General features: G+C 31.9%; 1 protein-coding gene across 1 annotated transcript; it reads right to left on the reverse strand.

Annotated features, from left to right (window-relative positions):
• Nucleotides 1-2,165: 2,165 nt before the first annotated feature.
• On the reverse strand, nt 2,166-4,142 carry LOC18033718 (cytochrome P450 94C1). Its single transcript, XM_006424218.2, has one exon. It carries the CDS (start codon nt 3,862-3,864, stop codon nt 2,356-2,358), a length of 1,509 nt encoding a protein of 502 aa, XP_006424281.1. The 5' UTR covers nt 3,865-4,142; the 3' UTR covers nt 2,166-2,355.
• Nucleotides 4,143-13,163: the final 9,021 nt, after the last annotated feature.

Consider the following 13,163-nt stretch of genomic DNA (forward strand, 5'->3'; position numbering starts at 1 on the left):
TGTGTTATACGAAAGAAATATATATTTACATTTTTTACTTCCTTTACTACGAGAAAGAAATATGTTCGAAATTCTAAAAAAAAGGGTTGCAAGCAGGGGCGGATTTTACATACGTCAGTGTGGGCAATTGACTCCACTCAACAAAAATTCCTTTATTTTCATATTAAATTATAATAAATTTTTGTTTGAGTGGCGGTAAATTTATAAAGAAATTTTAATATTGGGGTCAGGGTTATAAATTATTAACTACTTCTTTTAAAGTCTTGCCCCCAGTGGATTAAATTTTCAAATCCGCCCTTGGTTGCAAGAGAATCAAGTTAAAAAAAAAAGGGGGAAGCAAACTCTTGAACTAGTTTTTATATTCTTTTTAAGTAGTTTCTATAACGAGCTAGGCCATGGACTAAAATTTAATCTAAATTTTGTAAATTTGGGGGACTGACTTAAACAAATCAGCAGTTATGATAGTGAAATCCTAAAAAGAGTAGCACTCATGTTCAAATACAAGCTTTTGCTCGATGTGACAACGAAGTTATGAATAAATTCTGCTGACTTCCGATGATTGTTACATCTCTAAGACACGTTACCCACGTTGTAAATGAGCAAGAAACAAACACGTTAAGCTCGCTAATTTCATCAAATATATGCCAGCTAAGCTAAGACTATCCGATTTGGACCAAATGAATACACTGTTCTCTCTTGGACCACCGTTTTTCTTACATTTATCTGAATGCATGCATGTGGTCCATACGTATACGTAGCCGTTCAAGTGTTAGCCAGCACAGCATTATATTGTGTGGCGGTCGCTCATAACGAAGTCGTAATCAGCCGCCCGCCATTGCTAGCTCTTGTCAACTTCACTATCGACCCAGAGATGAGTGATTTGCTATGAATGATCGTTATTTGATTTATTTATTTTTTTAATATTATATTTAAAGAAACAACCCCTGACTTGAGAGAAGCCAAATACAAGTACTCTTCTTCAACTGCTCTAAGAGACTCAAATTTAGCTCTAGTGTTAAAAGAGTTAAATTTGTGGAGTTCTATATGGTACAATTGTCAAGCTAAAAAAAGAGTGAGCGCACACACTATATTTCCATGATTTGGCAAGGAATAAGTAAAAAGATTAGCCTACACATTACAGCTGATAAGAAGAATGTCAATTACTATTGATCAGCTGCAAATAATTTTTGGGTAAAGTGTTTATATTTGGGAAAAGTGCATAAATTAGTATTGAATTCTTGGGCTAAGTTTTAAATATGTGTTAGGTTTATGCCTTTCAAATAGTATCAAAATCAAATTATGCTCAAGTGCGGCCAACATTATCCTTCTATGTGGCAAGAATTAAAAAAAAAAAATGATTGACCTACATATAATGGGAGTGTTAGAAACATTATTTCACAACTGAGAATAAATCCTAAGTTAGTGTTTGAATATGAGTTGGACCAATAAAATTCTATATATAGTATCAAAATCATATATACACATAGATGAAGTGCCTGCACACTACATCTACATATGATAAGATTGATAAATAAAATGTATGATAATGGAAGATTGGTCCGTCACTGTTGATCATCAATTATTAAAAACTTCGGTTAAAATTGAATGAATTCATCGCTTAATATTGATAAAAAAAAATTAAAAAGAGTCAAACTCATTAATTTAATTAATATTTCAAAATTTCAATAAAAATACAGATATTAAAAAAAAGGTGAGATATAATATCCTTCCACTTAGAAGATAATGACAATTGATGTTCATAATTAATCCTTTACTTTGACTAAGTCGCCAATTCATTTAATTTCAACTTAGTCGGCGGGCCGTCTAATAGCCGGTTGTCTTAAGATAAATATAGAAATAATTGAACTAATTTCGCTTTCTAATCCAATAAAGAAACTAAGGCAAGGCAAGGCAACGTGTTAAAAGGTGCCGACCTTCTTGACAACAAACCATATTTAACATGTTTTCCTTTTTCTTTAAAGTTGTTTATTTCAACTCATTCTTTATAAAAACAAAATTTCATAATGATTGATGTGATGTATAGCTAGCTAATTAGTATTAAAGGCCTGCGTAAATGGGTGTGGCTAAAATTCATTATGATATATAGATAAGATAATATTGCGTACCATTCTATTTTGTAACAAAGGACAAAATAATTACTGACTTGAGATATATACGCTTAAAGGAGACTAATACCAATAATCCAACTGTTTCAGTCAAACTCAAAGTTCCAAGAAAGAAGTTATGGAATTAAAAGAACGTCTTAGTGTAAAATATTTACATATTCAAAACTATTCATGATATCCAGCATTAATTACTGTGTACAATCTGTTCTAGCTTTAGTTAGCTAGCAAGCTAGTCTCCTCTTTCTTGAACCATCACCGGTAAGCCGCCGCTCACGGTGGCAGTCAGACCGGGCGCAAACCGTGGAGCCTGATTTGGATCCGAAACCCGAATGTTGAACTTCCTGACAACTGCAAGAGCCGCACTTTTCATCTCCACTAGCGCCATATCCTTGCCCAAACAAACCCTATGCCCAGCTTGAAAAACCGGGTACTTAAATGGGTTTTGGGGCACGAATGTTCCATTTCTAAGCCATCTCTCAGGCTTGAATTCTGAACAATCTGGACCCCAAATCCGCTCCATCCGACCCATTGCGTACGGATGATATGTAACCCTAGTGCCTTTTCTTACAAACGTACCATCCGGTAATATATCATCTTCTTGGGCAAACTTGGAGTCAAACTGCACAGGAGGAAACAGCCTCATGCTCTCGTATACGGCGGCGTTTAAGTAATGCAATTCTCGTAATTGTTCAAAGCTGACAAGATCCTGATTTGGCTTCATGATTTTATCTGACTCGTTTCTGATTGCTGATTCCACTTCAGAATGTTGAGATAGCAACCAGAAGAAGCTTGTGAGCCCTGAGGCCACAGTGTCACGACCGGCCAATAGGAAGCTGACAACGATGTCTCGAAGATATTTGTCGTCGTCAATGGAGGCCATGAATCTTGATAACAGATCGTTCTTCTTGGAGAAACCCATTTGCTGCCGTTGATGTATCATCGTCTCAGCTAGTTCATTCACCAGCTTTATTGCTCCTTTGAGCTGCTTCTCGGAGCCTATATTCAATAGCCGCTTGATCTTCCATACAATTGGCGACGGCGCCAGTGCTCGTTCTGCTGACAGTTTTGATGCAAGATCAAATGCTGTCGCAAATTTTGAAACTGGCAGATTTAACATGAGGCACTCGGGGTCTAAACCGAAGGAGAATTTGCAAATACTATCAAATGAAAATCGACGAAACACATCTTGTAGATCTAAGATATTGTTGACTTTATTAGCTGCTGATGATAAGAGAGGAATGAGCCTGAAACGAATCTCAGCCGTCACAAGCTCGAAAGCATACATTTTAAAGTTAAAACTACCAAGCTCGACACTTGCTATTTTCCTTTGAAACTTCCAAGAATTGCCATCAACGTTGAAAATACCTCCACCCAAAAGATCACCCAAGATTACTGAGAAGGGCTTCCCTTTTGGGTAATTATCGAATCTTGTTTTGAGAATGTACTCAACGTTTTCAGGATTGGATGTGACGGTGTTGCCAAGAGCGTGAAGATGAATTGTCCCAGTCGGTGATTTTGCAAGAAGATGAGTGTACCAATCGCAAAGATTATTGAAATCTTTTAACCAACTGAATGTGAGATAGCTCCGGCAAACATCACATTGGCACCAGGGTTTCAGCCTCAGCACAAAGATCAACAAAGAAAACAAAGAAAACAAAATTGTGAAAGTGAAGAACATGAAGCTTAAAGTGTCGCCGAAAGATTGCAACCACAAGGAACAATAACCAAATAGCTCCATTGATGTAGAAGTAGAGAAGAAAAAATAAAATCAGAATGAAGAAGTTGAAGGCTGAAGGTAGCTATTTAAAAAGATAGTGGAGAGTGAGCGAGGAATTGTGTGGAGCAAATGGAGGCTTTAAAATATAATTATTTTTTTTTTTTGTGGTTTTGATAATGTAACCGTAGTCCATATTGGCAAATGGTCCATTTATTTTGCTCGGATTTGTTTTTACATGTTGCTTTCGTTTTCTAGCTGTTGACATTTGATCAAGAATTCAATATGGCATGAATAAACGCGTGCGCCAAATAAACAATGGTCTCTATTCATTTGTTGTATACGTCGTGTCGTCTTGTGTTCATTTGCAACCTACGAAAAGAACACATGATCTTTCATTTTCTTACCTCATGTTATAGTATATCCCAAGTGACATATTATTTCGGCTTTTTATGAAACCAAATTGCGTTCGCTGCAGATAATCAATAGCGTTTTCTGTAACTTTTAATATGAAATTCAGAGGCTTTTCACTTATGATAGGAATCCTATGTACTAGCTAGAAGAATTCATAAATTTCCAATCTGAATCATGCTATTTTTCTCTGTGTGATTTTTTTTTTTCAATCTGTACGTTAACTTACAGCATTTAATTATGTGACTTGAGTACTTATTATAATGACAAAGTTAGGAACTTATTTCAACTCGGCTAAACTAAAATAATGCTTAAAAATTGTTACATATATATAGAGAAATTATTTCAGGGATTAGTGTGAATATTCATGAACGATTATGAAAAAAATTTGTAGAGGTCTGATATGAAAAATGTTTTATCTTATTACTGTATACGAGAAATATTTTTAAAAGTAGTAAGCCTAAAAGATAATTTCCAAGGGCTACCCTTGGCCACTGTGGAGATCCATCTCTCTCTTCTGTGAGAATTTTATCCTTACTTTTTTTTTTTATATTAATCACGAGGTATCCTGGGGAGGGTCCTAACTGTGGGAGGCACCTTTAAGCCCGTACCACAATCCAGACTATAAGTCCCCGCTCGAACCGGGAGGCACATGTTCTCCCAACAAATGCGACTTCCCTGCAACTCGAACTGGGGAGCAAACCCAGTCAAGCCACTTAAGGGGACTCCATTGCCAGTGGAGCCAACACTTTGTTGGTATTTTATCCTTACTTTGTTATGATTGTTTGTGGGAGGATCCATCTTCATTTTTGAGTGTCTTGGGAGTGGATTTGAGTCATTGCATTTTTAATTGGAGTTATTGTTTTTGCCATTTGGATTTGGGCATTGTTTTTGTACATATCCATGCTTGGTGTTTAAATCTCGGTTTGGGTAGATATCTCTTCTTTAGGCATAATTCTTTATTCTATGTAACTTTTAAATTATTGTTATAAAGTATGAGATTTTTAAGGCAAAATTAAACATCCCAATTTTTTTTTATTATGTTTGTTTTTCAGAAATGAAAGGAGACAAGAGAAGGGAAAAAGATAAATTTTATGTCAAACCATAAAATAACATATTAATAAATTTAATTAAAATATTAAATATGATTAAATACCCCATATTTGACTTCTATTCATATTTGACATAAAATAATACAGCCGTCACGAGAGTGAAATTCCTAAAAAGAACCGAAGTCATGTTCACATCTATACAAATGTTTTATTTTGATGTGACAGTGATGATACATCGGACCACAGTTGTGTGAAAATTCTGCCGATGGACTTAATCATGATAGCTAATTCTCCAAAGACTCAAAAGAGTGGGGGAAAAAAAAGGCCCAATACCCACGTTTTAAATAAGCAAAAACCACATGTAACTTTAAGTGCACATGCATCATGTTTCAAATACTGCTAACACAACTGAAATTAACTCAGCTGAAATGACACATATAATCCACAGGTTTCATAGACCACAGACTTTAGTTTTCCTAAAATATAATTTGTCGAGTACGTAATTGTCTGAATGCCAGAGTGAGTTGAGTTGGCGCGTGCGTGCGAGTTCTTTTATAAGAATGATGTAATCGCTTGCCCACCATTAATATCTGTCATTTGTTAACTTCAATGCTGTCCATTGTCCCCAAGAGACATGATTTGCTAGCGACTAATTAGGATGATGATGCTTCCTTTTCCTTTTTCTTTTCCTTTTTCTTTTTTTTTTTAAAAAATTTTGTGTTTATTTATGTGTATTTTTTGAAAAGAAGAAAACATGAAATAATTTTTTTAATGGTAACATGTTTATATCATAAGTTTACATTAAATGAAATTTGTTGAGGCTGAGCTAGACTAGTTTTTATTTGAGATTTTAATTCTTTTAATATGATACATTTAGTTCTAATAACGTGAATATATTTATATTCTTGCGTACTCACATCCGTGCCATAACAAATTATTGATTTCAATACTTCCTTTGTCAATCAGCCCACCTTCTCTAGCCTTCAAGATGACAATTGACAAATACAAATTTGATTAACTCTGGTCACCTGGCGGTACGAGGGATTTGATTTCTAAAGCTCTAATTCGACTATTTTAAAATTTAAAATATTATTTTTATTTTTGTACCATAGGTTTGACTTGTCACATTGCACCATTTAAAAGACAAGCCACATGGAAAGATAATGATAGCCTTTTTATCCGTATTTTAAATATGAGTAATGATACAGCCACAAACTCTTGTATAAATTTATCTTGTACAAACTGATGTGATATTAATTCATTGGTTGAATGAAAATATAAAATAATAAATATAAATCATGTGGGCTAAGAGATATCTAATTCAATAAATTTTATCATGCCACATTAGTTTGTACAAAATAAATTTATACAAGAATTTGTGGCTATATCATTACTCTTTAAATATTGGACACTATCTCTTATTGTGTTTTTACAAATATAAGTTAAAAGTCAAACTATAAAATTTTGTGTATGTATTATTTATTCATGCTCGTTTGATGTATTTTAAAATTAAGACTGAGCATTTTCTTCTTGTATTTGCAATTGACCATTTTCTTCTTGTAAGAAGTAGGGGGTGGGCATTAACCAATTCAGGTTGTTTTGCCCCAGAACCAAATCCAACCCTAGTGATAAGTCTATTTTTCTTTAACTTTTTCAATTTCATGGGTGTACTTTGAGTAATAATTTTGCATTAGAATCATTTTGAGCATATGAATATATGATTCTGAAGCATTCATGACAGAGTATTTGAAAATCTTACAAAGTTAAAACTCTAAAGGAATTAAAACTACTAGATAGAGTTGTACTGGGAGAATGGTTTATTATGGCTGTATTGTATATGTTCTTTGTGCAAAGTTATGTTATTTATATGTAGGGCTAGATACTTCACATGGTAAGAAAGTTCTCACGGCAAGAATCACTATTTAATTATACAATGATTTCATGAGATTATTCTTCCCATATCCATAATCTTGTTAGATCTCTTTCCTGTACAGATTCTTACTTTGTATCCAAGATTATTGCTTGATAGCTTTTACACGATTATGGGCATCTGATTTGGACTCTTTTCTAAGTCCTTTTACTTAACACGAAATAGATCGTCCCACTCAAAATTATGTCACAAAATAGCTACTGGCCAAGCTATTTTTCCAACAATTTGTGCGATAACAAATTCTTGATTCTAATATTTTTCTTCATTATTCAACCCACCTTATCCAACCCCCAAGATGACAAATACAAATTCGATCAACTCTCTTCTAAGTTTCATCACTTAGTGGTGCAAGGAATTTGATTTCTAAACCTCTACTTCAACTATATTAAAAATTAAAACAATATTTTTATTTTTGTGTATTGTAGATATGAGTGTATTTTACATGTAACATATGAGTGTTATTTTACATGAATGTAAGACTTGTCACATGTAACATATAAAGGACATGCCGCGACACATACAAAACATGCCATTTAGAAGAAATAACGATAACCTCTTGTAATGATCATGTTTTACATACTAGATATTAACTCTTATCTTGCTTCTATAAATATATGTCAAAAGGTGGAACCACATAAAATTTGTATAATGTATTATTTATAATTTCATGCTCATTTTGATATATTTTTATTGACCATTTTCTTCTCGTAAGAAGCACTGTACTAAGCAGGCCTCACTCTACAAATTCTCTAGATCATCCCTTCTATCTTATTGAGACCTCAACTTGGTCTTCGCAATCTCCAGATGATGTTAGTTTACCGACATTGATACGAAAAATTTATTTTATTTCTTGGACGTTCATAATTAATCTTTTACTTTGACTAGATTACTTGTGCCCTTTACTTTAGTTGGGGGGCCGTCAAATTGCCGGTTGTCTTGTTAGTTGAATATAGAGAAATATCAACGGCATTAATCTAATTTAGCCTTCCAATTTAATAAAGAAACTAGCTCGGCGCCGTTAGTTATATATGTTGCCGACCTCATTGACAATGTTAATCAAAATTTAACATATTTTCCATGCATAAAAAAAGTAGTTTCATTTAGTATTGAAATTGGGTAATTGTAGTTAAAAAAGTATTTGGTAAACACTTATGTTGAAGTTTAGAAATTAAGATGATTTAAACCTACACTTGTATGATGAAAAACCTACAATATTTTTACTAATTATTTCTGAAAATTATTATTTAAATATCATATTTACTATATATTATTAACTTTTATTTTGTAAATGCAGGTTTATTTTTTTTTTCATGACATAGGAATGAAATTTCATAAGCCTTCATCTCTATTTTTTAAAACAAATCGAACTTCATGTTGTTGATGCATATGCAAGTCTCTTTAACTATGGAAAAAAAGAACAAAGTAATAACTCAATTGAGACCAATTTGTTTACACAAAGTCGTCCATAAATGGACATGGTCTGTAAATATAATTGAAAGAGCTGGAGGGAGAAAAAAGAAAAAGAAAAAAAGAGAGAGTCTATAATAAATTAAATTAATTCTTATAGTCGTATTGGGTAAAACTAACTTGCAGGTTATTTGGTTAGATTACTTTACAAATTATCATTTATACTTGCCCCATTTTGCATATTTCAAGTTATAATATAAGTTTGTAAATAAATATAAGGAAAATTTTAAAATGAATAAAAAAATTAAGAAGAATAAAAAATTTAATGGAAGCCGCTTCGTCTGATATATATTATCCTTTCAATTTTTGGTTCTAAATTTTAGAAAGCGTGCGTACATTTTTGACACATTGATGTTTATAATCTTCTAATTACCATGATTACTTCATTATTGTTGGTGGGCCGTCTATTGTGTGGTTAATTTATAGAGAAAGAAAATAAAACATAATCCTATGTTTTCTTCAGTATAAAGAGATCCCCTCATTGAAATGACAACATTATACGTTTTCCATGTTTCACAAAATGTGCTTTTAGCCTTTCATCTCATTTTTGCTACTTAAAATCAATAAAGCTACTTCAACTTTTTTGAAAACCAAAATTGAAGATGTTGATGGTTACTATATGTAGAATATAATAATTCCATTATTTTTGTCAAAAAAAGGAACAAAATGATTACTAAATTGATGAAAACATGAAATATTTATTTTCAAAATATTTGATGGTTGTCAATTAGGAGAGTTGAGCCATGTTTAATATTAAGGTTGAAATGTTGTAACTTAAAACCTATAATACTAAAAGTATTTAATAAATACGAACTATTGTGATTTGAAAGTTAATTTAATTTAATTTATTATTTGTGTGATGAAAAGCCTAAGATATATTTATTATTTTTGTCAAAAATATTATTTAAAAATCATATTTACTACAAACTATTGACTTTTGTTTCACAATTACAAAATTTTCTATAACTATAATACCTGAGTATCAAATAAGGCCTTAGTGAGAGTTCTGATAGGAATTTTATTTCAATATACTTTCAGCTAAAGCCTAAAGATTCCAAGAAAGAAAAAGAAAGATATTTTCAACGTTTATATATAATATTTAGAAAAATAAGTATCTAATTAGGGTCCAAGCTTTGATTATATATTATTTTATAATAGCAAAATTTTTGGCGCAATAAAATTAAAAGTCAAACACTATGAATGGCAAAACAATATTAGTCAATATTAATCGTTAATTCACAAAACCGCATGCTCCAGTGATTTTCTTATATTATTACGTAATTGATTGGCAATCCCAACTTTGATGTATAGTTTTTATAAATTGTACAAAAACTCGACTACATAAAATAAATTAATTTAATCAGATTTCTTTTACAGATTTTCTACTCCTCCCTATATTGCTAAATGCTCCAATCCGACTCTAATCTTAAATTATAATTTCTAATTTCTAATTTATTGAGGGTGCATTTGGCATAATATATTATATTATATTGCGTTAGCTATTTTGCATGTATTACACTAAGATGTATTACAATAAGTTGTAATGCAATACTAATACTATGTTTAGTGTAGTAGTATGAGCTATATTTATATAAAATAATATTATTTTCTATTAAAATTAAATTAATGCTATTTAAATTAATTAGGGATTTATTATTAATTTTCATAAAATAAAAACATTTTAATAGTAAATTATTATTAAATAATAAAACATTATAATATTATGTTATATTATTATAATATTATTTATTGTAACATCATTTGTTTCTACATATTAGTTATTATAATATAGTATAATTTAATACTTATGTTATAGAAATAATAATAATTTATTATATTACATTATCTAACAATATAATATTGAATTATAAATTTATTTTTATCTATCAATGTCTAATATAATTGTTTTTTTAATTTGTTTTTAAATTTAGTATTTTACTAAATAATAAATGATAAAATAAAATCAAAATAATTTTTACATATTTAACGAAAAATAATTAAAATGATTTTATGTAATGAAAGTAAAAGAATGTATTATCATTTATTTATTAAATATTTAGGTTTGTTAATATTTATTTATTATTATGCATATTAAATTTTTTTTTTGAATATAAATATAAATTAATATTTAATAAATTTGAGTTTATTATAATTTATTGAATAATAAAATTAAAATGATTGTATTTAAAACATGAGTAATATTTTAATACAATACAACTTAAACACCCTGTAATTTTATTTTATGCACCCTTTATTGCATTAGCAAATTTTTTAATGCATTATAATGTAAATAGAAAGTACCATCAAACATATGCCACTAGGCTTTAACCCAGTGGTTAGAGCTCATACCTCACAATTGTAAGATTATGAGTTTGAATCTCCATAATGAATTGTGGGAGTTTAATTTTCTTTTTCAATTTAAGTAAAAACAGTCTTCTTTCTTTTGAAATGTGAGTGGAGTGAACGTGTTATTCGAATATTAAGGAGAGTGTAAAAATTTATGTTGTGCTATATAGAATTTATAAATTAGCCCCAATAATTATCTCTGAACAAAAGTCTTAAAAAAAAAAAAAAAAGAGTACCGTCAAACATGTGTTAGAATGAGAAAAATGTTTTAATGTAAGCTGTGGAGCACGCCCGGAGTTTAAAATAGTGCTTTAATTCGTGGATGATGTCGTGCATTAAAAATGCTGCGAATAATTAATTAATTGGTGGATGATGCCATGCATGATTAACAAGAATCATATTGCAGGCCATAATCTGATTTAATAAATGATGACACTAAATCATGTGAACCTTTAATATTCATGACGGTGGGCTAAAATCTGGCCGTTCCACATCATTAATTATTTTTCTAATTTTTTTTTATACACTGATATATTTCAATCTGCTAAGATCCACCACATAAAATCATTTTTTTTTCTTTTTTTTTAAAGCACGAGTTTGGCAATTTCGATTTGGACTATCATGCATCCCCTTGATCAAAAGTCAAAATTCCAGAGATCAAATTAATGTTTAATGAGTTGAAATGAGATTAAAACGGGGAAAAAAATGAAAAGACTTGCATGAGGTTCGATAAATGGGCCGGATGTCATATAGCCGTGACCAGTCTAATTAGCCCAAGAGCATAGCCACAAGCCTGCAATATAAGTGGAGCATCTGACACCCCATCAAAACTATGAGCAATGCCTTTCACACCCCTTTAAAATCCTTATAAAAACCCCTTTTGTTGTTTTGTAAAATCATACTTCCATTGCTAGAAGAAATTTCATAAAACGACAGTTATGGATTTATTAAAATTTAAATCTATTTACACCTATAAATTATGAACCATCCCATTTTTTTTTTTTAAGAAAGGTAAATTTTATAAATCAACTAAGACAATTCATCAACCAGGGAGGTGGAACATGCCTCCATTCTCCCGGATCAGACAAAGAACCCTCCACTCTAGCAATAGTATGGGCAGCGGTGTTCGCAGATCGACGAACCAAAGAGAAAACAAACTCTCCTAAAGAATGAGCTAAATCTCTACAATCAACAATTATAGCACCAAAACCATTAGAATAAGCAACACTGTCATGTAAAGCATTAAACACTTGTAAGCTATCCATCTCAATAACAATTGGCCAAACTGGAAGATGCATGAGCCAACTGAGAGCTTCTCGCATGCCAATTCCCTCTGCCTCACGAGCTGCAAATGTACCAGGGAGGGAAGCACTTTTAGCTGCAATAAAATCACCCTGTGAGGAGTGGATAACAGCCCCAAAGCTTATGGTTCCTCTGTGGCGAGAGATGGATGCATCGACATTACACTTAAACCATCCATCCCGGGGTCGTTTCCAGTAAACCGAACCATGATCATTTGCCACAAAAGAATGAGAGAAATAAGGATTCTTATGAACTTGCTGCCACTGGAATAAATTCTGGCCTGCTAAATTGAGAAGAGTACTCACCCTTCCATTGATATTCCTCCAGACTCTGTTATTTCTATTCAACCAGATTCCCCAGCAAATCATAGCAGCTAAGCTGCAATCATCTTTACTACAACGAGTAAAGAGAGTCTCCAGCCATTCCCCAACATTCCCACAATTCCAAATAAAACCAACAGCAGATGCTAACCAGCAAGATTTAGCAAAAGGACACTCAGGCAACACATGGGAGATAATTTCAGTGGATACATTACATATAGGGCATAAGGGGTGTACCTCAACTCGGCGCTGCACAAGATTATTCGCAGTGGGGATAACATTGGCCATAGCACGCCAAAGAAAATTTTTAACTTTTGCAGGAACTGAAAGCTGCCACAGCTTTCGCCATACACTGTTGTTAGGAGGACTGGGCAAATTCTCTAACATCTTGTAGCAACTTCGAACTGTATACTGCCCCTTTGAATCTGGTAACCAAAACCAACCATCTTCGACAATCCGAGAGCCAAGAGGAATTTGTAAGATTAGATCGCGATC

Source organism: Citrus clementina, unplaced genomic scaffold (genome assembly GCF_000493195.1).
Source record: "Citrus clementina cultivar Clemenules unplaced genomic scaffold, Citrus_clementina_v1.0 scaffold_8, whole genome shotgun sequence".
Lineage (NCBI taxonomy): Eukaryota > Viridiplantae > Streptophyta > Magnoliopsida > Sapindales > Rutaceae > Citrus > Citrus x clementina.

What these genes read in the sequence shown, in the direction of transcription:
- LOC18033718 (XM_006424218.2), bottom strand. Translation starts at nt 3,864, where the DNA reads ATGGAGCTATTTGGTTATTGTTCCTTGTGGTTGCAATCTTTCGGCGAC.